The 26269-nt window shown below is 42.1% G+C and overlaps 3 protein-coding genes across 8 annotated transcripts; all 3 read right to left on the bottom strand.

The window, feature by feature from the left end:
- Positions 1 to 1653: 1653 nt before the first annotated feature.
- Positions 1654 to 16999, bottom strand: LOC310990693 (transcription factor MafG). Of its 5 annotated transcripts, XM_083978172.1 has the most exons (4): positions 16851 to 16971; positions 16084 to 16239; positions 6270 to 6342; positions 1654 to 6181 (listed from the first exon to the last, which is right to left on the bottom strand). In XM_083978172.1, exons 2-4 carry the CDS (start codon positions 16176 to 16178, stop codon positions 5729 to 5731), a joined length of 621 nt encoding a protein of 206 aa, XP_083834298.1. In that variant the 5' UTR covers positions 16179 to 16239; positions 16851 to 16971; the 3' UTR covers positions 1654 to 5728. The 5 variants fall into 5 exon arrangements, with proteins under 5 accessions (XP_083834298.1, XP_083834299.1, XP_083834297.1 ...); XM_083978173.1 differs by lacking the exon at positions 16084 to 16239 and having other exon boundaries at positions 16851 to 16999; XM_083978171.1 differs by lacking the exon at positions 16851 to 16971 and having other exon boundaries at positions 16084 to 16577.
- Positions 17000 to 18218: 1219 nt separating this feature from the next.
- Positions 18219 to 21772, bottom strand: LOC310989537 (pyrroline-5-carboxylate reductase 1, mitochondrial-like). 2 transcript variants are annotated; one of them, XM_083976630.1, is made up of 8 exons: positions 21658 to 21772; positions 21334 to 21405; positions 21138 to 21208; positions 20801 to 20980; positions 19656 to 19877; positions 19456 to 19548; positions 18794 to 18957; positions 18219 to 18491 (listed from the first exon to the last, which is right to left on the bottom strand). In XM_083976630.1, exons 2-8 carry the CDS (start codon positions 21398 to 21400, stop codon positions 18323 to 18325), a joined length of 966 nt encoding a protein of 321 aa, XP_083832756.1. In that variant the 5' UTR covers positions 21401 to 21405; positions 21658 to 21772; the 3' UTR covers positions 18219 to 18322. The 2 variants fall into 2 exon arrangements, with proteins under 2 accessions (XP_083832756.1, XP_083832757.1); XM_083976631.1 differs by having other exon boundaries at positions 21334 to 21438; positions 21658 to 21749.
- Positions 21773 to 22366: 594 nt separating this feature from the next.
- myadml2 (myeloid associated differentiation marker like 2) lies at positions 22367 to 24831 on the bottom strand. The gene has a single exon (XM_083977572.1). The coding sequence runs from the start codon at positions 24076 to 24078 to the stop codon at positions 23167 to 23169; it is 912 nt and encodes a 303-aa protein (XP_083833698.1). The 5' UTR covers positions 24079 to 24831; the 3' UTR covers positions 22367 to 23166.
- Positions 24832 to 26269: the final 1438 nt, after the last annotated feature.

Genomic DNA, 26269 nt, shown 5'->3' with positions numbered 1-26269 from the left:
TTTCATCATTCACTGCCTATAAATGAGAGGGACACAACATGACATATTACACACATTGAAACATAACACAGTCCAGTGCAATATCATGCTGTGCCTCATAAAAGCCAATAAAATAAATCAATAAATCAGAACAATAAAAAGCTAAAGATTTGCTTAAGATCTTAAGGTTCTTTTAGGGTGTTTCTTATAAACTTGGAAGTTAAAGCATATCATTTCAGTTTTACCGTAGGTTAAAATAACATATAGGGACTTGGTGCCAGTCAAAAATAAGAAAACAGGACCACCTCTTGTTCTAATGTGACATCTCAACATGTGAGGGGAAATGAGTGTCTCTGCTGTTTGGTGAAAGGCATGCACTGCAGGGGGAATCCTTCTGTAAAGAGAATGTGGCGTCATCTTGTGGAACAACCCTGTTAAAGTCTTTACACTAAAGTGCCAGCAGAGGGAAACCCAGGTCCACATACTAAGTGCAGAGGAACATCCTGACAGGCGGTAATGTTGCATACACTCAGATCTGTTGTCTTCTCTCTTTAGTTGTTTGGGATCTTTAGAAGAGCACATGCAGGGATAGCACTGAAGAATCATGTGGTTTTAAACAAGGATAAAAAATATATATATTTGTCGTTGTTGCTCCCTTTACATGATTCAAAATAATTGCTGATGCAAACAAGAAGAAATACATTGTGCAGTATCTCTGATAAGCAGGCATGTCCTCTGCCATGGTGACATTTGCAGAGTAGGGGGCCCATGCCAAGCTTTGGCAGGGCAGGCGTGGTAAATGAACGGCCTCGCTGATGGGGATGGCAACATTAATTGCAAGGCTGTGGTCTCGGAACTGGGGCAGGCACCTGCTGCAGAAGTGGGTGAGGATGAAGAATGCTGTCCTAGATTGCCCACCAGCTCACCTTTACCCAACCCGCCAAATTAATCAACTCTTCAGAGGCCATCCGGTTGTCTGGGGCAGGCATCCAAGGAGGAAGAAGAGCCTGTTTTAAGGCACAGGTCACACAGACCTGTAGGAGCCTCTTCCATTTAAGAGAGGTGCGGGGGAGAACAATACCACGCTACAATGGTGCTGAGACGCTGGGGTTTTAGACTTGCCCTGCAGGATGGAGTGGTTAAGATGTAGCTTGTCTTCAGCCATCTGTCTCTTTGTCTCTGCATGTTCTCTCATGAGATGCGTTTTGAATGTGCTGGGGCTGAAACGCTGCTGAGGAGGGTGATGTTTGATGAGGTGCGCTGAGACAGACGGGGTTTAGGAGCCCCACAGGGAGCAGAGATGACTAACTCACTACTCCTCCTAATCTAGGACAAGCACACCTAGACATCCTTCATGACTCTAATGTTTTACTCGTGTCGGGCCAAAAATATGTCCACTGAGGTTAGCCAAAGTGGGTCGCCCAACAGCTTTTTTTGGATCACAGAAAAAGAAATCGTGCCATCTAAATGATCGCTGTCTTCTAAAACCCACCCTGGACGGCAAAAATCCTTCCCCGCCAGTTTATTTTTACAAGTATCAAACTGGGTCAATGACGCCACAGAATATGACAAAACCCAATTTCAACAGTGTTTAAAAACCTCTAAAGACAGAGCAGCAGTGCTTAAAATCCTTTTTCAAAACATTTTATTGGTCTTATAGAAAATAAAGTAAGCTGTATCAACAAACATACAATATATACATCAATAACTTAGACACCTCAGAGAATCACGTTTAAATCCACAGTTGTTACTGTATATATGAATACATAGTACTTATCTACAGATTGCAAAAAGTACAATAATTTAATTTATAAATAGTTACAATTAACTATTGTCTGTTTTCATACAAAGTACTGCAATATTTTATTACAACCCATACAGAAAAATAACAAAACAGATTATTAACTTTGTATTACTCGCTTTAGTCAGATTTTTATACCTTTGAAACACCGACCCACTCCATGGAGTAAGAGGAAAAAACCTGCACAGTCAACAGTTTACAAAGCATAATTTCGTGAAAAAAGCCAATGTCTTGAGAGCTATTAAATTCAACTGCCACACAAGTGCTGTTATTTATCCTCTCTAACATGTTGCCTTTAAAAAAGAAAAGAAAAAACAAAAACAAACAAACAAACAAAAAAAAGCCATAACAAATTAAAAATTAAATCTGCAGAACAAATTACAGTGTTAAGATCAATTCCAAAAAACACATATGCAACACGCGATGAGAACAGAAATGCTGTGGATGGTGCAACAGCAAACAATGAGCATTAATGACTGGTGTAGCAGCAGAGGAACCTCACTCATACAACACACACACACACACACACACACACATACACACTCACAAATACACACACAGACACACATGCACACCAAAGAAATAAAACAAAACAAAAAATATTGCAAGTGGCCCTTGTGACAGAATCTACTGTAGCATCAATTTCACTCACCTAACATACTGTATAGCAATGTCTTTCATTCAGATATCCAAGTCCAATTTATGGATCTTCAATTCAGCTAATTTAAGACCAAAGTAATTACGGAGTAAGGCTTGAGTGCAACTGTCAGATGATTCCTTTAAAACATTAAAAAAAAAACTGTACACTATTACAGTTTGAACATGTAAGCTACTATAAACAAGGGCCAGCTGCTATTCTGTTGAGGGATGCAAAGTCAGAGGGCAAAATAAAAACATGGTAGGAAAAAAAAAAAAAAATCAGACTACAAAACAGCAAGGATTATTAAATAACAGACCACAGCCACTTAAACAATATTGATTACTCTTACATCTACTCTTTCACACCTTTCCACTGAGTTGCATATTAAGGGTCACTTTTTCACAATGGTCATTAATACCTACTGTAGCTACATACTATACACCTGTATGTGTGAGAGAGAGAGAGAGGGAGTCGTCATCTCTAGCGGAGATTGAGAGATTGGTCGACGGTGCCGCTCGAACACCTTTAAAGACACTTGACACGAAATAAGATTCACTCCACAAGACTGCCACAGCAATAAGGACGCCAACATCAATACTGGGCTATGTCAAGAGTCAGATATATATTTTTCCCACAGTTAACCAGTCAATGTAGATAGCTAAGCATGTTGACAAAGTGAGGATAGGATACTTGCGCAACAGACGGTACAAACCAGCACCCAGGTCTCTGGCATGGAGGTTTGCTGAGGCGTAGTTTTGAGAGTGACTTTAGATTCACACCTCGCCGACACTATAAGACGTTCTGACCAGCAAGAGTGAAGAGTGAGATCAGGATGAAGTGCTTTCTGTTAATGTCATTACACAACTACTTTCACCTTGAGGTGTAAAACTGCTTCACTGTTAAAATTCCTTTCAGAGGACCAGGAGAGTGATGCGACACTTGGCACAGAAGGAGCGCTGCTGGCAGCTGCTGTTGATTGTAATTCTACATGGTCGTGCTGTGTCTCTTTCTGAGTGTGGATTGAAGCCCTTTATGACATGCTTATTATAAAAGAGAAAAGAAAGAAAAAGGAAATAAGAAAATGAACAGAGCTGCCATCCCTGCTTCTCGTCTTGAATGGTTTGTTCATTTTTTTTTTTTTTTTTTCAGTGACCTGTTTTGTCCTGAGCAAAACAAGCAGGAGCTTAGTGCATACAAACCCTCAGCCAAACTCTACCTCTTTTTTAATCTGACAATCCCGGAGACCAGTGGGTAAATTTACACACACGATGCTGCGCCATTTGGCGGTTATCTTTGAAGTTCATTGATGCAGTTTTATAGTTATAGTCTTGAGAAACTGTGAGGTTTCTCATTAGGATTTGGAAGAAAAAGACATCCACGAGTAAACTCTAAAACCGTTTGATAGCTTCGCATTTCTTTTAGTCTGTGGAAAGCTGAATTGAGGGGCTACTCATTCTATTCCTGTGATCTCATTCAGACCAATTACATGGCTGAAGTGAATACAATAATGAAATCTCTCCATTAATGAAGTTGTTTACTTTCAGGTTGCGGAGGATGTATTCACAGGGCATCCAGCACCAGGTGCAACCATTGTTCAGATTCTGTAATGACAGCATCACTTTGAGCCTTTGAATTCATTTCCACTGATGCCATTTCACCCAATTCTGTCCAACATGGGTCAATGTGGTAAACTCTTAATGACAATATGATTTGTAACTAACACCAAGGAAGCAGAGGATATCACAGATGCCAATACGCACAAAGACAATTGACCTTGTTTACACCACCTAGTTTAGCTCTACAGATTTGTTTTAAATAGCACAGCATTGACATCTATACAGTGAACGACACTGCCAACTTGTCACTTACACATCACATCACGCGCTACCCCACAGTACGCGCCTAGTCACTAGAAAAAGCTATCAGACTTCAATAGTAAGCCACTTTCGGTACAATTGCAAAAAAGATGTCACAGGATTTTTTTTTTTTTTTTTTTTAGTTTTCTTTTTCTGCGTTTCTATAAACAATGGAAGGTAATCTACCTAGTAATAAAAATCAAGAACCCAACATTAGACAAAGTTTTCTACACCTTAACAATTCAAACAGTAAAGCTTGTGTAAAGATTTTTTTCTTTTTTGGAAATATCTGACGGCCCTGTTGACAAGTAATTACAAAAAATGCAATATATATCTTTTAAACAAAACAACTCGAACATATTTTCTCTATGAGCAAAAATTATGTTTCAAAATGTTTGTGGATTTCACTGTCCCCACAAAACATGAGGATATTTCTGTAATAACATTCAGATTTTCAGATATTGTAGAAGAATCTTGTCATATCGGAATGGCACTCAGCTCTGGAACAAGATCATTAGGAACTGCTGATCATTTTTAACATTTCCACTTAACCATAAATATGCAAGACCTCTTTGTATTTTCAGTGCATACATATATTATTGCATCTACCAGTCATATTGATAATGACAAGTTCATTAAAGCCTGTCACAGATGCATAAACAGAAATGAATGCTAGATTTGGGAGCATTATTTCATGCTTATATTCTTGACAGACGACCAACAAAATCACAAATTGGACTAATTTACTAGTTTTGGGTTAGTCAGGCTGTTGTTGAAGACATCTGTAGCATCCACACCAAAAGTTTGTGACCATGTGTTATTGAACCTAATTTAAGTCAGTGCATAATAACAAGCAAAAGGTTTGTGAGAAGATACGTGCTGGCTCTTTCTTCAGTTTATGTTGGGTGATAGGCCAGGAGTTAAGTCTTTTTGTTATTTTTACTAGGCATGGCAAGTTGTGAGACTCGACAAATTCCAATTCTCAGGACGGAAAAGTCTTAAGAGCTCAGTCTTAAAGTAAACACACACATCACATACAGTACCTCATTTAAAAAAAAAGAAAAAGAAAAAAAAATCTAAAAGCTATTAACAGTCTGAATTTTATGCCACTTTGCATTTTTTTTCCTACCCAATATTGCCTTCTTGAATTTACAACTCACTTCTTCAATGTAAAATCAAATGAAATGTTGAAGTATTGCCAATACGTCTCCATTCGTTGATAACCAACTGGTATCCTAAAATATACTATTTGATTGTGTCATCCTAAAGCACAACATGTCTGTTGACAGGTGCAGACTGCTGAGTCGTGCTTTTCAGAGTAATAATGGGAAGCATATTGTTAGTGTTAGTGCCGAGGGGTAAAACTGAGAACTTACACAGGTCATCCTGTGCCATGTTACAATGCACTGACTAGTTAAGTCTTGAAAATCTTCCTCCCGCCCCTTTCTGCTACTACGACCTAGCCTCCGTTTTGGATTTGACGATGGTGATGACGCTGGTGGCAGCTACTTTACCAGGGATGAGGGGTCCAATGACGGAGGCCATAGGTCCCCTGGCTGCGGTGACGGGGTTGCGGGCCACAGTCCTTGCAAAGCTTTGGAGGGCCTCGTACTTTGAACGCAGAGCATCCAGCTCCACCTTCATGCTGGCATTCTCCGTGGCCAGCTTGTCCACTTCCTGCTGCAGCTGAGCCTTTTGCTTCTCCAGCTCCTCTTTCTGGGTGACGCGCTTCACCCGGCAGCTGGCAGCGTAGCCCCGGTTCTTCAGGGTGCGCCGCCGCTGTTTCAGCTGCAGGATCTCCTCCTTCGTAAGCCCCCGTAGATGCTGGTTCAGCTCCCGCACGGACATGGTCACCAGCTCGTCGTCGGTCAGGGTGGTGCCATTCTCCCCTGGCTCCCGCTTCACCTGTGGACACAGCGTTAGTAAGTGTTGGTTGTTTCATTCAAATTTTACATTATTCACACTTTAGCCCTGTGTCATGTGAACCATTTACCTTCAAGGCCTTGTTTCCCTTGTTTGTAGTAGTCATGCCACGAGAGCCGCGTCCACCTGTACTGCTGGTTGGTCTGTGGGTAAGAAAATTCACTCTCATTAAAAAAAAAAAAACACCACCAAAACTTTCTGTGAAATACACAATAATGCATTTTCTAGCAAAGAAGCTTCAGCATAACGGAGTCCTTGAAATATAAAAAGGCACAAAGTGGGTCAAGGACTTCAGACTTCCTTGTAAGTGATGCCAGGCCTGTTGAGTAAGTGGTACCTGGACTATTACAGCAGCTGTCATTTTAAACATATAACTCAGTGGCGCACACATCCCCCTCAACGCGAGGGTCTCATCCGAGTAGGACCGTGCCATGCACGTCTGTTGGGAGTGCCTTAAAGATCTCTAACGCGATTCCTGAGCTGCATTCAAAGAGCGCTGTGGTGAGTCACGAGGAGAATGACATTTAGTTGGCTGGCAGCAATTCCCAGCAATTTCTTAGAAAACAAAACTCAAGAGAAGTCACTTCTTTTAAGTGCAGCCTCTCAGAACAGAAGCAGCCAAAGACATGAGCTGACTGGGAAAAAAAGACTCTCCGCTATACATACAACCTCAGTTAAGATACATTAACATAGGGACAGGGGGGGGGGGGGGCAGGGCTTACATGCACCATCATGTACTGTATCCAGTCTAGACAGTCCCACCTGTCTGGATTTGGCTGGTGTGAGACTATAATCCCATAAATCAATGAAAAAAGGGATATGCTGTAACCACTGCAGAGGCCCCAACTACTCCAGAATAACAGCACTGCACTGCAGTTTATTCTGTCACGTCAGGACTGAGGGAACACCAAGAGGAGCTGTGCAGGCAGGAAATCTAACCTACTGGTGTTAAGACAGACAGAAGGTTGGGTGCCTTTCACCATGTGAGCTCTGTCACCAGATAAGCTCATACACTCACACAGAGAGAGAGAGAGAGAGAGACCTACACACACACACACACACAGCCCTGGGTGCTTTACAGTACACACCGTAAATGCTGTGTCAGCGACACAGGCACCCACCACAGTCAGCCCAGCCAGCACATTGCCTCGGTAAGCTGATTTACACAGCCCAGCAGTGTGTGTTTGTACTGAGCACATAAACAAATGCATGTGGGCTCTTACAACTTTTTTTCAGCATCAAAACAGGGGGGGGGGGACAAAAGAATCCCAAGAAAAGAAATCCCAAAAGAAGCTATTGTCTGTGTGGGCATGTGTTTGTAGCCTACACGCCCACAAAAGCTTGTCATCATGCATATTGTGTGATGTGCACAGAGAAGGAAGAGGAGAGGAAACGCGTGAGTCGGAGCTCTGAAGTGCACCAAGATGGCCAGGATATTTCCATGGCAACAAAAGGGTGCTACAGGTGAAGCGGTCACCTGAGCCAAACAGGGAGAGACAGACGCTTGTTAAAAATGACCTGAATACGACACTATCACACAGGCTGGGGACATAACATGAGGTCAGATTGTGACTTGCATTCTTGATGCTTTCACTTCAAAAAAAAACTCCTCTGGCTCCTTATAAAACAGCAATGTTTCTCTCTCTCTCTCTCTCTCTCTCTCCGCTGCAGATGCCCATATAAAAAGCCTTTCACAATCTGCGGAGGACTTTTTAAATGTGATACTTTCATCCCTGTTGGGTTGGCTATGAATAGCTGACTGATAGTAACACCTACCTTTCACCGGCCTTTGTGGTGACTCATTTCCAGTAAGCATTTGGACCACAGATGCAAAACATAATGGGATAATGGTCTGCCTGATGATGCACAGATAATGGACAAATAGACAGGAAAGTACTCCACTAATAGCTACTGGGATGAGAGTAGGAAAAAAAAGGCTGCATCTTCCAAATTTCATATTAAGCCTATCATTTCCCCCCTCGGCAGCTTAGACCCAACATTGTTAAAAAAAAAAACCAGTTGGGTACTTTGAATGTGCCGAGAGATGGCACATTGTCCAGGTTGAGGAGGCATATTCTGTCACACAGCTGTGTAGGGTAACGTAGTAGGCACGGCTTGGCACGCTGCAAAGCTCACCATATGACACTGTGGAAGGACTGCGCCCAGGCTGCAACCCTCCAGCACAGGCTGCTGCCAACAGACGGCTACCAATGACAGGGCATGGCAGCACAACACAGACAAGGTCCAATGCACAGCTGCTCCCTTCCACTACCAGGCATGTCATACCTCACAGAGACAAAGAAGAATGCACACACACACACACACACAGAGGGGTGAAGACAGGAAAAACACAGCTATAATTTAAAAAATAAAAGTGACAAGGGAAATTTCAGACTTTCTGCACCGATTCGATTACGAAAGAATGGCCTTGCATTTTGCAATTTCACCCTCTTCACGGTCAACAATCGAAGACAGGAGACACCACTGTCTTCCACCGCACACATGTATTTCCTCCAATTAACGATTTCATGATTTCAGTGCCTAGCAAAAGGAGCGGGAGGTGAGAAGAAGCTGCAGCTCGGAGGCAGCGCAGGGGCCGGTGACGGCAGGGAGCGGGCGTGGGGACACAGATGTCTTTTGTAGGTGCTTGCTGAATTTTTATGAATCGCCTGGAAGAACGCTGACAAATCAGAGCTGATTGCTTGTGGAGGAGAGACATCACACCCACAGGAAATAGAAAACGCTGAGTGTGGTCACCCGGAGAAAGGGAAGGAGGAGATGGTGAGAGAGAAGGACGGAGAAAAGAGAGAGGGGGAAAGAGTGGGTGAGAAGAAAAGAGGGAGAGGGAGAAAGAGAGAGAGAGAAAACAGCCTTGTGAAAAATGCACGCTCGACACATTTAGAGGAGCTTGAGAAGAACAGGTTGAGAGAGAAAAAAGAAAACACTGATCTCAGCAAGGACCAAAACCAAGGTGCCAATTAGGAAGTTGTGAAGTTCAACTAACACAATGAGAGCAACCCAGTCAACCTTCAAAAGCTGTCTGTGTTGATCTAAATCTATGGAGGGGCAACTCACGAAGGTGGGGTCGGCTTAGGTTCAGACTCAAGGGGGGAGGGTGGGGGTGTTCTGGTGGGATAAATGCTGATGTGACATGATAGGTCCGGCCTTGAGCCCGTGTCATGCTTTAATGATCGCATCCCCACCGCAGGATCTCTCCAGGAGGGCTGCCAAGGATGGACACCATTAGCTAGGGGGACCCTTTGTTGAGGGGGGGGGGGGGAAGGCTATACAGCATCCACGCACTGCATCCCCCTGATGAATATTTATCACTGTCGTTGCCTGCCTAAGGTGGGGGGTTGGAGAGATGAGGGGGTGGGAGGCTGAATAAAGATGCTCAGGAGGTGATTCTTCAAGGATACATCCAAGGCTCTTCCATCAACGGCTGTCTCAAAATGGCGGTGGGCTTGTGTGGGGGTGGGCGAAGGCGGGGGGCGGGGGTGGATTTCTGGTACTGAAGGTGGCACGCATGGTGGTGGAGGGCCTGCAGGGAGAGCCAGCTCCACTTGACAGCAGTGTAACAAGATTATCAAGGCCATAAGTGCAAACAAAAACCCCAGCAACCTGCCTCAGAATCCAGATTACGACAGTGGCCTGCTCTCTGAATACTAAACGCGGCCGGGGAAGGGGGCTAACGGGGGGTGCGAGCTTCGCCGAGACATGACAGTGGATTGCATATCACGTAGCTAATCACATGCACACCTATCCACACGGAGACAGATTACCAAAAGCGCACAAGCACATATAAATTTAACTTGTCATGATCAATTTTTGAAAAGAAGTGTCCGGGCACTTGGCACTGGCAGCCTGCTAATGAAGTGAATAAAACTAGACAGTGGAGGTGCATGCTGATTACAGAATGTTTACAGGCAAGCACGGGCAGCATCCGACGACGGGAACTCGGTTCTGTGAACCCAAAACGCCTCAATATCTTCTCACACAAGAAGACAAGAAGCTGAATGTGGCTTGTCTTGCTTATGGGATGAGTTAAAAATCTCTCTCTTCAGACCTGTAAATAAAAGTACAGCCTCAAAAAGAGACACAGGAGCTAAGGTCCAGATGTAGATTAGGCCTTTGTGGGCTTAGCCTCGCTTTCAACCCCTTTTGTCTTCACTAAACCTGCACATCTTAGATGATTAACGCAACACAAAAGAATAGAGCTGGATGTGAAGTCAGTATGATCACCTATTCAGTTTCTCCGATCAATAATGTATGAGACTTGAAGCCTCCCACCCCATTATCATGAACTTTCCACAGGAAACAGAATGATGATAACCACAAAGATACTGAAAAAAGGACATGACAAGATGAGTGTGTGAAAAAATAAGGGAAATGTCAGCACTTTCTCATTACGTTTTGCCTCATTAATTTCTGCTCTGTGCTTATTTGTTGTCCTGTCCACTCGCTCTTTCAGGGTTGAGATGCTTAACGCAGCCGGCCAACATGTTCACCCCGTACGCCATAAATAGTCATTCTCAACACTTCATGCCTGATCAGAGCCACTACTTTTACTCCCTCCCTTCTAATTCAGAGTTGAAAAGATCGCCTAGATATTCAGATCTAATCATTCCTCCCTTCAGCTGAGTGAAGTCAATTATCAAGCAAGCTCCATGTGTCGGGCGCCATTTAACTGCAAATTAAAAATCAGACTCCTCTGATAGCTCTGGAAGAGTTACTGGAGGACCGGTGTAAACTTGTGTATGAAGACACAACAGCGTGCGAGCGTGTCTGTGGGAGAGAAAGGTACGGTGGGAAGAGGGGAGGGAAGCTATTAACTACTAAGTATTCAGAGCGTGAAATAAGAGTGACAAAAAGGGGGAGAGGGGAAATCATTCAGCAGCTTTCAGAGGGAAATGTGATACGCTTGCAGTAGAGGGGAAATACTAAGCCAATACTTCTGACCAGTGGAGGTTTAGGGCAATATTAAAATAGCGAGTAACCAAATTGATATCACAACCTTTTTTCAAAGGGCTGACTCTTAAAATAAATACAGTACGAGTCTGGTTAAATGGTTGTTAGCAACAGCCTCTCCATCATCCTGATATCTCTGTGGTCTGCAGATGTATTCAGGCTGCATGAATAAACAGATGCTGAATACAATGAAACACTGTGTGAATCAATATGACCAGCAATAAGTTAATAAAAGGATACCAAACTGAATTTGGGATTGATGTTTAGCCAATGATTTAAATTTCTGCTGCAGAAGGATTTCCACAAAACCGAAAATAACAACTCAAAAAGGACTGAATTGTGGCAGGGAACAATTTCATGGGTGCATGAGATTAGACTAACGGCTAATTCGTTAACACCTAAACCTAGCTTTGGTAGCTGACATGTCTCTAATGGTAGCCTATACAGCATTGCAGTCTAATTTGGACCAGGAGAAACATAATACAATACAGAGCCTTAACCTAAAAATGACAACTCTCACCCGATTTTTACACAAATATTTTGATGTAATCGTTCATTAAAATAATTTATTTAAAATTCTTACAGTCAGTTTTGGATCGATAAAATATTTATAACAGTGGTATTCCTATATTTGTAGCAAAGTGCTAAATAGGTACTAAATACTGGCCTTCCAGGATGAAGACAAAATAGTATGTGGATAATATTTAATCATCTTCTAGTAGACTAGTCTAAAAGACTTGCATGTTTCTATGGAGACAAGTGATGGGCGATGAAACAGAAAACATGTTTTAATTTGCAACTTCATGTGGTTTCCCAATGCATACTTTTTCATATTTGTTTCTACATAGGTTGAAATTTTAAACCCACAACTGAATCTATGTCACCATTTAAAAATAAATACTATGAAATGATGCACTGTTAATAGGCATAGGCTCTGAAAAAGCCCCATATAGGATCCCTGGTAGGTTATACCATGCAGTAGAGCATGTGGCACATTTATGTCAGAAATTTGCATCTAGTTCATGTGGTTTAAAGGGAAAAAACATGAATCACTGCCCTCCGGGGATTTTATATTTTCTGAAGTCACTGATAATGTGAGGGATATTTAAAGGGACTGGGTTTGGACTGGTTTGCATTAACCAATGTTTCGATACACACAGGATCTATTTCCAAGCTCGGTTGCTGCTGTTTACTCTGGGAGCTGCTGTTAGTGTAAGCAGTGGGACAAGAGAAGAGATTTCACCGGCCTTCCACAGTATCTGCCTGGAGGACTTGATTAAACAGGAAGAGAACAGCTCTTGATACTTCGGCCTTGCACTGGCAGAGGAAGTGAGGGTTGAAGACGACCCACACACTGGCAAAATATCCAGGAGCTTTACTACACTGGTTGCATACATATTAAATTCATATTGCATTGACCCAACAGCTACACCAGAGCATTTGCAGCACAATAGGCTAAACGACAACAGTTCAACACGTTTTTAAAGCAATTTAAAATGAAACAATACTGAAATGTCCGTGATTACTACTATTGCACGACTCTGATTTTGAGGTGGATCCCCTTCAATTGAAACCACCCCTGTGTGATAAGGCCATCAAATAAACAGCACTTGGCAGCATCTCCAAATACCCCCCCCCCTCCAAAAAAACCCCAAAACAAAACAAAAACAAGAAAGCAAATTCATCATCTTATTTTTTTCCTGTGGAGCACTTTGATTCAGATGCCGTCAGTTAGCCGAGCTCTCACCTGAAAGTATAATAAAGATGCTAATTTCTATTAATAACACTGCCAGCGTTCAGTTCACATTATGGCAAGTGATTGATGATGTCTGCCTACAGGATATTTGATGGACTCTTACACTCAATGTGATTGTCCAAAAAAAAACAAAACAAAACAATTACGTCACTCTCCAATACAGTCTGAATTAACAATCGTACATTCAGTACTGATAATTTTAACACAGATCTACCGTAACTGATCATTGCAATGATCATTCCTCATCTTGTTTTCTCATGTATTTTGGTCTGTACTAAGGTAAGCTTGCAGCACTGGGATAAGTGGTCCTTGTTTTTGTTTGTTTGGGTTTTCCCTTTTGTATAAACGTAAGGTTGCAGGTTTGATCCCTGCAGCAGTTTATCCACAGTGTTTAAACGGGAGCAAGACACTGAGCCACAACATGCTCAGTCTGTGTTCTGCTAGAACTCAGCAATTTTTTTTTTTTAAAAAGCAACAAAATACATTTCAAATGACTACCTGAGAAGGTGATACAGACTATGCAGGGATGTTTTTAATGATTACATGTTTTCTGCTATTGCATTTGTAAATTATAAATATTTTATGAAGCTCACATTTCTAACTATATTGTCATTTTGTTGAATGACTCCAAGATTTTGACTGGATGGAGCAGGTAATACAAATAAAAATGCTGGACCCTGCTCCATATATAAATATAAAATGTAATTTAACCAGGTAGAGTACTACTTTAGGCTTTTCTTTGAAACCTAAAAGGTATTTTCAGAGAATATGATAATTTGATCAAGAACCAATAGAGACAGTGCTCAGGCACAGTGATCTGCCTAAGCTCCTATCCAATGTGGGTTTATATACTGCTTATCTTTGAACAAGGTCTCACTATCTTGAACCTCATTAGAAAATTTTATACACTGAATCCAGAACATAACAGAACATAGGGAGTCAGTCCAATTTAATCTGCTGAAAAATACAAGGAAACAGGCAATTTCTTCCCTGTATGATTCAATGGTTTCGTTTTAACTTGCATGTTGCAGAGGTGTGGTTGGGGTTAAATCACTTGTTTTTTTCATGTCATTTTACCACTGATGTGTCCTGCACATAAATCAGCCAAGGTAAAAAGTAGGTTACATGAGAAACAGAAGCCAGTGAACGCTCCACTCTTAACACTCGCCAGGCTGTGTCCGATATTTGCTAATCTACATTATGAACGCACAGAGGGCAGTAATGAACATGCCAAGTCTAAGTCAAACACCAAACAGAAAAATCATCAAACACTCTTGCTACTCTGTCTGGATGAAAGTATTACTTTGAGAAGTGGAGCGGGCATATCGCAATGCTAAGCAATCATAATCCGCACTACACTTGCAAGAGGTTTCATCACCAACACTCCCTCCCTATTGCAAAAAAAGGGGGGAAAAAAACTATATTGATCTTTTACTCCTTTCCTTCCAGGCATTCCCATTTCCCTGTGCAGCTTAAGCAGCACTTTTGTGGACAAATCCCACATTTGTGTTCCTTTCTGGAGGCTGTTAATTGTCCTGAATAGGCTAACTACTCCCAAGGCACAGCCGTGTTGACCAAACAGAGGTGTTGGTGGCCAGACTGTACTCTATGCTGTGTAAAGTCTTGCCTCATGTTTCATCAACCTCACAATATCCTCTTCCAGTCTCTACCACCTGCCCATTCTGAGCAACGCCACTGGATATGAGTTGTGCACTCGATTCACCTCTACAGTATCCAGCCTTATTTTATCTTCGCTACCTCAATGCAAGAGTGGACGATAAATCTCAGAGCTGATCTCCACCACTCCCTGCCTCCATCCACACACCATTGCTAGCCCCATCGGGCTCTTACACAGGCCCTCATCTGTTCTTGTTACCTGCAGAGAAAGGCAGAGATGGGCATTACGCTTCATTGCAAAAGCCGAGCTTCTGATGTAGGGCCGGCCTGTCTGCTAAACACACTTCAATGCCCTGCTCCCATGAACGGGGATGATGAAATAAGTTGGATATCTGAGCAAGAATGGGCAACTTCTATCTGTTTAGCCCTGCCTATATATGCTCAACAGTTTCCAAGGTGACTTTTCAAATTGCACAGAGATTCTCCATGGGTAATTCATTACCTGCCCTCCAAAAGCGTGCACTCTAATAGGCAGCAAATTTCATCATGTCACACACAGGGAAACAAGAGCATCTGCCAGCGCAGAAATCAGAGAGAAGAAGAGTTTCACTGCATTTAATAATGTCATAGGAAAGCTGCTCTGTGGTATTAAGTCACAAATAGACAAGGTGTTTAAAGCAAGCCACACATGTCAAAACACTTAAATCCACCAGCATTTTCTTTAAAAAAAATCTTAAATAATCTAAATGAGGTGTTGTTTTCAACTTGCCATAATCCCATAATTACACGTGACCCAATTTAAACAGCCACTTATTGTTGGTTTCCATTATAACAACACGGGCATAATATATTGCTTATCATGCATATTTCAAATGGATTTGACATCGCACTTGACACCCAAGCACTTAGTCTAAATGTACTCACACCCTGTTTGTTGGTGTACATCATGACAGCAGTGCAATAAAATGCACATTCTCAGCTGAATGTAGATGAGGCTATTGATAAATGCATGGTGGTCATCACTTGATGCTCATGGCATGATGAGTGACTTGCACAACAGATCAGCACCATTTCGATCCATCTCCTCAATGACGGCGGCTTGGTGATAAACATCGACCCTTATCCACCGAGCAGACCTTTGTCCGGTGGTGCCATATTTCGGGGTGGATTGTGAGAACGTCTAAATGCATCATTGTGATGATTCAGCATGATAAAAATACCGCTGCTAGTTGTTTGACTCCAATTATTAAACAATACTGTGGTTAATAGCCTGGATGTGATATCAAAGCCAAGGACGGCGGGTTTGGTTTGGCAGTGCCATTGTTACAATTAAACCAGTGGTTAAATTAATTGTCACTTCAGGTGAACCAATTCAATACGAAACGAATGGTTTGGAAGCATTTTACAAAAAAAAAAAAAAAAAGATGAAACGTGTGCATGCAGCCGCACAAGAAGAAAAAAAAGCTGCACAACGCGATGCTCAGCCTTGACAATCACAATTCATCTTTGACAGGAATGCCCTGAGAAAAATGTTGCAACCAACCTGATCTCGCTTACACCACCGCTGCCTCGGCTTGCTCTCGCTCCTTTTTCACAACGAGGTGATGAAGCAGCAGGTTTGAACGGAAAGAAGCGCATGAGTTGACAAACCCACCAAGAAGCGCCGTGATTACAGCGGACACCAGACGCCCGGGATAAACTGTTGGTCACAAAAGCAACCTAGTTACACAGTTCTGACATTCCGCGACTCTTGTCTCCAGCCTCTCAGCGCCTTGCTTGTGAAAGTGGCAAACAACTCCCCGCCTACAAAAACAAGCAAGCGAGGAAATCCCCGTGCTCAGCCTTCATACTCTACATGTAGCGATAGAGCGATTTCCTCGGTCGGGAAGAAAATCACTGTCCACGCACGTAAACACACGCGCCTGTCGCGCTACGCCAAAACCCCAAAATGTGAATGACATGCTTTATTCGCAGCTCATGAGTGTGTACAAAAGATTAGCTGCCATCTCAGCATTGTAGGAGCCCGACCGTTGTCAGCTGTCGTCGACTACACAAACACTTCCGGGCGCACGCTTTCAAAATAAACGTCTCATATGCGAGAGCGTGCGTTATCCGCTTGAGTGACGCGAGCTCTCTTTAGTTTGAAAACCACGTATGCTACACAATAGGTTCAACTTGACGATAGTAAATCCGAGACGCTAGCTATGCTAAAGCTAGCCGCGGCCAGCTTGGTGGAGCTTGTCAGCGGCGAGGCGAAGGCATGCACACTCAGCATAACAACACCGACTCTGTTTGGTTTTCCAGACCCACCTGACTTTAAAATGACGCTCCCAGAAGTTGTAGCCGTCAAGGTCCTCTTCTTATAACGACATGCGGACGACCGTATATTACAGGCACGGTAGAACCGTCGGTTTCACTGACAAACGCTCCCAACCGCCAGCTCGTGCTCTCCTTGTTGATTCCTTTCTCTTGTATCGAAGCCAGACGTCATCGTGTTTGGTCACGTGCCTTCATTCATGAAGGATCTTCTTTCCTCACAAGAGAGAAACATTTATGACCAAAAACACTCCACCCATTGTTTTAGTGGGGGATTGCTAATATCTGTGAGGTGACTGGAAAATAGTACTACTGATATTTACTGTCAGAATAACACCTGTTGTCACAAATAAATCACACACCCACAATATACTTTTAAAAATATTTAATAATGAGGTTTTGTAAACAATCACAGCTCCATTATATCATAAAATATAACACACATTTTGTTTTAGAAAGTTTTATGAGGTAAAATTTCACATTGGACATTATTTTGAGACTGCATAAATGCAACTTGACCATAATACCTCCACAACAACAGGCACTTACGTAGCCCACGCCAAGATTTAGCAAAAAAAACAACAACAATCAAACAAGAAAGGCACCCCTCCCAAAAAAGACTGTTTGACCTCAATTATAAGAAATACATGCACTAACGGATAACTAATCTAACCCAATAATCTATTCCATACAAGGTATAAGGCATAAGTGTGACACACCCTGAGTTACCACTTCCTAATTAATTCAAATGGCTCATTAATTAGCAAAGTGTTTCCATATGAACACGTTTCTATTTTCACATTACATATTTGGTATCAGTTTAAACTTGTAAGTGCTAAGGAATTGCAGCAATTTCTCAGAAATCAGTGTCACCTCATAAATATGCAAATTTATGCAGCAAGGTGCTCCGACATTTAATCAGAGTAACTATTGCATATGGGATACCTGTGGTCTGTGGAGTCACAGAGCCCTGAATTACAATATAATGCTATGTGTACTAGTGGCAGGACAAAAAAACAGTGGCCTAGAGCTTCAGTGCATACTGACTGCCAGGTTAACTAGTGAACCCAGCCTTTCCACATCAGAAAGAACCACATGAAATAACATTAAGAAAGCTGTATTAACCAGAGATATTGAAATTATTGTTCAAGGTTCAAGGTCCATAACTGACTGGAGAAGTGATGCGATAGCACAGGAATCAAACCTTGAATGAGTAGATAGATACCAACTAAGAATACAAAACATTACAAACGGAAGACATTTCATTACTTGCCTACATTATTGCTTATACAGTTTCAGTTACCGTAATCCCAAATTCAGTTCAGTTTTTTTTTTTACTAGAAAGCAACCCACTTCGCTATGTTACATTTGAATAACTATCAGTGAGGAGTGGTTTATTGACAGCTTACTGCATCGTCAGTGATGTGACATGTCACATTAAACAGTTTCTGTCTGACAAGAAATGATCAGGTCTTCTTGATCCTGGGTTTGCTGCTGCTGAACATACTGATCCCACGGGGTTTGACTCCAACAGCTTCTGCAGTCACCCCTGGCTGCTGCAGCACTTTGTCCAGAGTTGTTTTCTTTATGGCGGCTGGGGAGATCTTCTCCTGGTCAGCCAAAAACTGAAGTTCCCTTTTTAGATACAGTCAGGGGGGAAAAAGCAGCATTTACAAAGTAGCAAACACTAGAAATATTTCACACAAAATATTAGAGTGGTATAATACTAATCTTATCATTAGTTAATTAGTGAGCGGAGGACATCATTAAAATTGTTTGCACATGGCTCCATCTACTGTCTGAGTTATGAACTTAAAAAAACAAAACAACGTGGCCATTGAAGTATGACAATTAACTTAAAAGCATTTCTTGCATCCACATGACAGGGAATATGATTTGTTAGTTTGTTTGTCTCGCATTTTTTCTTATCAACATACCTAGTTCGAACACAGGAGGCCTCTACAGCATTAATCAGGAGGCTGCGGAAACCACCGCTCTCCATCACATGTAGGGCGTGGATGGTGGCGCCCCCTGGTGAACATACATTGTCCTTGAGCTGTCCGGGGTGCTGCTCTGAGTCCAGCAGCATTCTAGCTGCTCCCTTAGAAGACACACCAAAGTGAGATCAACATCAGTCCAGCACAACACACCAATTATGTCATACACAAACTGTTTTTAATCAAATGCTACATTAGAGCTGGTTTTGTTTTGACAAGGAACTTCCACAGAGGTGGTTTTGAGTACAAAAAGGTAGATTGCCCTGCACAGCTCAGAACTTCACATTAGTTGGTGTCAGGAAAGAAGAGGTTCTACCGCACATAATGTGGTAATGTGGCACATAGCTTTTAACGTAAAGTTACCACATATTGAAACCTCTTTTTTCTACTATTGTTTTGAGTACTTTAGTCAGAGTTGGTGTTCCATTTGTAATACCTACATTTTTTCTTAATCCGTAAATGGTTTATTTAGAATAACTATCAAACTCAACAGAAACTTCCAGGACTAACAATAAAACTGGAAAAGAACAAACAATCATCACAGCAAACATATTTAAGACAAATATATGAGCCATATATTTATGTAAAAAATACAGCCATACCAGCAGGGCCTGGGCTCCAAGGCGGACAGCCAATCTCCTGTTTAGGCCCATTTTCACTCCGCCATCAGCAAGAGCATCTACAGCTGTGAACGCCTACAAAGCCATAATGACCAAAATGAGAAAAAAAAAAACCCAAAAGACTAATATTTTAATAAGGCAGTATTCTATAGCACAGTGGATATATGATAAGATTCACTTACGTAAGCAGGACCACTACCGCTGAGACCGGTAACGGCATCAATCAGGTCCTCTTCCACCTCAGTGCAGTATCCTACACTGGCCATCAGCTGCTCCAGAAGCTTTCCATCTTCCACCTCTGCATGGGTGCCTGTGGCGTAAACTGTGGCCCCTTCACGCACCACCACTGGAGTGTTGGTCATACAACGCATCACCTTTGGACCAGGGCGATACTGCTGCAGCTTCTGCAATGGATAACAATGCACTATTTCATGGGCTGTCTTGGCAGACAAAAATGGGCTCACTTGCCATTAGTACTTCAGGGGATAGGATTTTTTTGTCAAGGACTACTTGACAAATGAATGAATTTGCATTAAAAATATCGTAACTTTACAGGATACTGATTTGATTTGATTAACTCAGACTGCTGGAGGTTCATATTAAGTGAGACAAACTTGAGGTTGAACAGTAGGAATGATTACGGCAAGCAAAATGTGTTTCACTGTACATTTGAGCACGTTGGTATTATTTTAAGACAGATTTGGGAGAAAAATTAATATGTCAGGCTTTAGCTTTAATAAAAGTGACATGTATCAAAATTCATATAAACAATATACTTGGGGATTGAAGTTGCATCTGCTTTTGTGTGTCATGGCATTTTTTTTAACCATTTATTAACATTAAACAAGCTCACTTGGTATATAAGCAGCAAACTAATGGCATGTTACGACACGTGACTGTTTTGCCTGAGGGTCTGCTGAGATCAGACCATGAAAAATACAAGGAGAGCCTTGTGTTAAAATGGTGTGGCAGAGACCTGAATTTTACCAGCATTATTTCTCCAACAGAGCTGGGAGATCCATAATACTGTTATGTAACCAATTAAACATTAAAAGTTTAATTATCATAACATGCTATACTATAGTTTTAATTTACTATAGCTTTCACAGATTCAGCATCCAGTTTTTTACTTTTTCAATTTTACAGTTAAACTAACAACATCTACCTGCTGAGCATCATATCCACACAATACTTTGCTACTCTGCTACTATTGTCGTATCCAAGGCAATGCATAATAATTAAAGACTGGGTGATTTGTAGGCTTATATTCTTCCAGTTCAGCTGTTAACCATTTCTGTTCTGTAAGTAATGTGGGGCTTTGACTTGCCTTCTCTATGGAGCTGATGGTGACACCTGCCGCACAGGACACAATAAGGTGACGATCTTCAATGTCTGATCCAATCTCATCCAGCACAAAAGGAATGATATGGGGCTTCACTGCCAGGAAGAGAACATCACTCCTGCTCACTGTCTCCTTGTTGCTGGTGGTGAAGTTCACACCCAATTTCTGTTCACATGACATATCTTTTAGTATTAGTATTAGTCACTGGAAAGAGGTATACATAGGAATTCACTTCAGGCAAAGGAAGCAGTGTTTTGAATTACACTGAATTATTAATGGTACAGACATCATTAATAATACCCATCCCTTATTGTCTACCCACCCGCAGTCCCTGCACTGTTGGGAGATCTGTGTCTGGGGAACTGGCTGTGATTTTGTGGGTGGCAATTACGCCTTGAAAGAGAAAAAAACAAGTCCAGATATCATTTCAGTGTCTGATTGCAATCAACACATATCAACTCCACAAGTCTAAATTCTGTAATAATGCACAGATGGGGAAATAACTGTTAAAGACTCACCTGCAGCCGAAAAGCCTCTTACCAGAGCGTGGGCCAGCTGACCCGCCCCTATGAACCCCACACTCATCCTGCCTGCATGTGTGAGTGTAGAGGTGAAAACAGGAACTTTAGAAGGGATTCATGTATTAGGCTACACCTCAACAAAAATATATAATAAGTGTATAAAGCTACAGTATAGGCTATGTTTCCCAAATCTAACAGCTGGTGCTGCAACCGGTGCGACAGTAAACAAAACCCAACTTCCTTATTTAGCGAAGGCATATCACAAACAAACGCACAGCAGCCAAGACAACAAACAGTAATTATACGGTGAAAATAACTTACCAATAAGTTAATGAACTCCTAACTTCGTCTTACGGACCAACTGAGCAACCGTTCAACAAAAACACCTGAAGTTACAACACTGTCAACGTGGCCCTGGCCCAGTTTGTGCTCGCGCTGTTACTGTGCGCTACCTTGAAGATAATTTGACTGACAGGCGCGAAAGCCAATCAATTTGCACGCTTGGCTGATACGTGATACGTTTAGCCAATGACTGTGGTCGGAATGGTAACCGTGGGCGGGGCTATGTAAAGCCGAGAATCCAGTTGCATCAGGTAATGCCGCGGGGCAGGAAAGTTGGCGGTACTTTACTATCATCTACTGGCGAAAAGCGTGAAAGACAGTGATGTGGGAGTGGACACAGACATGTTATCCTGACCCAGAAAGCCAGTGGTAAGCAACGAGTAACCTAGTTAATAACACACTGGTGTAAGTTGCTTGTGTTATTGTGTTTTTGTGTTGATTGTCGTGTTAGGCTAACAGTCATGTCAGCCTCATACACACGACAGGGTGCTAAAGTCTTCACTTGTGTGGTTGTTTGGTAAAGCTTTGCTAAATAACTTACCCATAATAAAGGTAGGCCTAAAATGTTTTGATATGGAGCTGCCCTTTATTCAGCACGACAGATGCAAAATATAGATAGCCTACTGAAATCGAAAACACTAACACCACACAGCCAACTATTCAATATTTTATTAGCTAATCGTGGAACAAACGTCAGAAACTTAGCAATGAAAGAAATACTATTACATCGCAAGACTGTCCTTATCACAAATAATAGATTTGATATTTTTGCCTTTCATGTAGCCTATCAGACACAAAACACTCAGTAGATAACAGGAAAGGCCAAATGAACTTCAGGTTGAGGAATATAATGCAAATTAGAAAAAAACAACAACAGTAAAATACAGCCAAACCCAAAGGCTACATTCAGTGCATATACTGTAGACTTAATACCATGCATCTCTATGAGACATATTTTCTTTCTTTCCATGGTTTAAATACAATTAAATAAATTCCCTCCCCTTTGTAAGACAGAGGGGTGTCTATCTGACAAAGCACTTTTTCTAATACTTTAATCTCTATCACACACTTGCATAGGTCTGTCTTGTTTGAGACCACCAAAGAAACTTGGAGTGGAAGGTGCTGAGATGGACGTATTTCCCAGAGTCCTCTGTGGATAAAGATGCTGAGATCAGCTCACCGGTGCACCTGGCAGGCTCTCCCTGGTAGGTCCCTGCAGAACTGCAGAAAGGCCCTTTTCTTGAGCTTGTAGCATATATCACGGATAATACTGTCAGTTTTGTTGCCTTGCACAGATACCTAATACTATAATAATTATGAATACTGCTAATAAAAAATGTTACACATACATAACACCATAAATTAATGGATACAAGGGAATGAGATCTAAGATCTTCATAGAGACCTATACTATTGAGGGCACATTGGATGCTCAAACCTTCTTTATTTGTCTCTGAGGCTTAATAGTCTTGAGAGCAGTAACATTTTTCAAACAGCAGAGCTGGAGACAAAGCGAATCCTCTGGGAGTAAACAAGATCAATAAAATATAAGATTAGGTTGATGTTGGTGAACACTGCCACGACCAGCTTGCTGTCCCAGGGACATTCTCCACGTGGGCAATCCTCGGGACGAGTTGTGGTGCCGTATTTCTTATCAAAGCTGAAGATGGGCCAGATCAGAGCGGTGCTGAGGTAGAGGATGACAGCTAAGAAGGTGTAGACCACTACAAATCGGTCAAAGGGGAATCGCAGGGCTGCGGTCCTTCCAGAAACTGTCAGGATGACCACTATCACAGTCACAGAGAAGCACAGGCTGTACACCACTACACAGTACTGGGTAGCTATGTGGAGGTTGTACTCACTGTCGTTAGCCAGGGCCCCAAAAATGATGCAGGCCACAAAACTCTGGACCACCTTGAGCAGACCAGATACAGTGGCCATATAACCCACCACAGCCCCTGGTTTGGCTCTGGTTAGGAATACCTCGACCCCGTAGGGGAAACAGCAGATACAGGAGCAGACTGTGACAGCAATTCGGTAGATTTGAACCTCACAGCTTTCGTCGGGGCACTCTTCTTCGAGGAAGTAAACAGGGTAGACCACAGAGGCAGTGATGTACATGAGAGTTGCCAGCATGGCAAAGGCCACAGTGAAGTTATCCCAGGAAATGGGCATGCACGTGTGGAGCCGTGTAATGTCCAAGGTGAACACGATCAGTGTCACAGCGAAGCAGAAGCACCACACGAACATGCAGAAGATTCCGTAGGTGGCACTATAGCCTGCACTGTGTGACACCAGGGCCATTATGGTGCAGCCTAGTAGCAGCTGGCACATTCGAGCTGCACCTAGAGGTGACAACACTGCATCTTTGTTCAGGTAGTGTCCTCCATGCGAATCCATGGTGTGTGTTGTCACCGAGAAGCAGTTATTTTTCTTGACGAGATTCTCAAAGTCCGTTTCCTCTGCCTTGGCGTCCTTGTGGCCTATTCTTTCTCCCGTCAAAGACCTCACCCTTTCCTTCCTACCTTATAATTTCACCCTGGGCTTACTTTGTAATTACAGCACTGAGCTTAAGTTACATTTATACACTGTTGAGTACAAGTTTATACTGTAGTTTTTTTAAATGTAAAGGACATTTAGCTAGATCTTTACTCAAATGTCACAAAATGCCTATTCAAAATGCTTTAGAGAATAAGAGTGTGATCCTAGTCTTACTCAAACCTGGAGTGTATGCCTTCAGAAATCTTGTTTTTTTTTTTCTTTGCTTGCTCTTCTCGATCACCAAGTTGTCCAGTGCATCAAAAGTTCAAAGTGAAGTGAAGTGAAGGCTTGTCCAATAAGCTTTCCTCTGTAAGTCATATGCGGAGATCAAGCTTCCAACAATAGCTCTGAGTGCCGAACAGGTGGACTAGTTTGTTGTCCTGTCAGTCATGTCCCATTACTCCAGGATTCGATCCTTGTAATTTCGTCACTGTAGGCCCTTAACTGTCGGTGTAAATCACTCAAACTATTGGCTCAGTGTCTTGCTCTTTGTCTTGCTGTTTCTGTCTCACTGTGCTTCTTGGATTTGGTCTCCCACTCGGTCTTGCTCACACAAATACACACCCTCTCCCTCCCTATGTGTCCTGTGTGTGTCAGTGTGCACTCAGTGTATTGCTATGGGTGGCTGTTTAAATGAAAGAAGTTTGTGCCGAGCCCAGGGATACAGGCCTCGCCAGCTCTAAAAATAGGGGTCTATATTCCACAGAGGGGTGGGAGGCAACATGTGGCTTACAGCATGGGAGTCGTATTTCTAGGGAGCACCCAGAGAGGCTGAGTCGGAGCTACCCTCAGTAAGAAACTGGCATTTATATACAGTGTAATGACAGGGGGGCAGACTAAGACTCCCATTAGAGACAGAAATGACATACAGGTCCAGATGGATGATTATACACAAGAGATGACAGATTTGAGCTATACATGTGAGAGGGAGGTGGAAATTGATTAGCAGTTACTTAAAATACTTTAACCTGTGATGGTAGTATGCTGTGATTTTTCATTTACAGTGTGCAAGGTGATTCTTACAGAAAACCACCGACTAAAATAATTTCTGAAGTTGTGTCAAATGGGCTTGGGAGGTTTTTTAACATGTCATGTTAACAATAGCCTACATTTTCTACATTCTATGCACTGCATTTTTGGAAATACACTGCATTCTGTGTACTCAAGCTGTGTACTCCCCCGTTTTTATGTATCAAAGTCTGCTCACAGTTGTATTACGTCTTTTGCAGCTGCAGATTCTATAGTTTGAAATTGAAAAAAAAATGTAGCTGTGTGGAGTTAGAAGGAACTTCACTCCTCATCACAGCCGGAGGCCTGTAACTCAAGGCTACATTAGCTGCTGCTACACCCAGATCTCCTACCAAGCTGTCAGGAGTGAAGTTGTATTGTGGGTAATGTATTCACAATGTTTGGAAAAGGAGGGAGTATGCAAGGAATAATAAAGGCAACTTATAGATCTGTTGTTTATTAGTGTATTACATGTTGGTGTTTTTAAATAAAGTTTTAGTCTTGGATGAAAGACTACAAGAAAGTTATCTGAGAAGAAGACTGTCAGACAGATAGTGAGATTGTCAAAATTGCCCGACCTGAGGGCACATTAAAAATCAGAAGTTGATGAGGGTGTGTAAAAATGGCTGTGGCTGAGCAGGTAGAGTTGCGGTAAGATGTGCACTTATTTGCAGGTCTTGTAAGCATCTATGTGTGGATGGGTGACTGGAAGTCAGGGATAAATAACAAGCTCTTGTGTTAAATTTTAGATTATCAGTTCATTTCCTATTAGCAATTAAATGAAAGCTCAAAATATCCCTCAATTCACTTCATCTAGTTTGAAATATCTTCACGTTTGACTACACAGAAACTGCTAAACTGCAAGGTGTTGAAAAACCTGTCAGTGTGCGTACACTTAGCCTCATATCCATAATCAGATGTGTCAAAATAGTGACAGATTGTGATGGGAGCCTGAGGGAACTGGTGAACTTGCCTCCTGCCAAAGCTTTTTTTTTCTAGTTTGTGTAAAATAGGAATGAATACTGTGTAAATACTTACACTA

The sequence above is a fragment of the Trachurus trachurus genome, assembly GCF_905171665.1.
Source record: "Trachurus trachurus genome assembly, chromosome: 8".
Lineage (NCBI taxonomy): Eukaryota > Metazoa > Chordata > Actinopteri > Carangiformes > Carangidae > Trachurus > Trachurus trachurus.
Note: the sequence above shows the minus strand (reverse complement) of the source record. Positions and strands in the feature narration are given on the sequence as shown.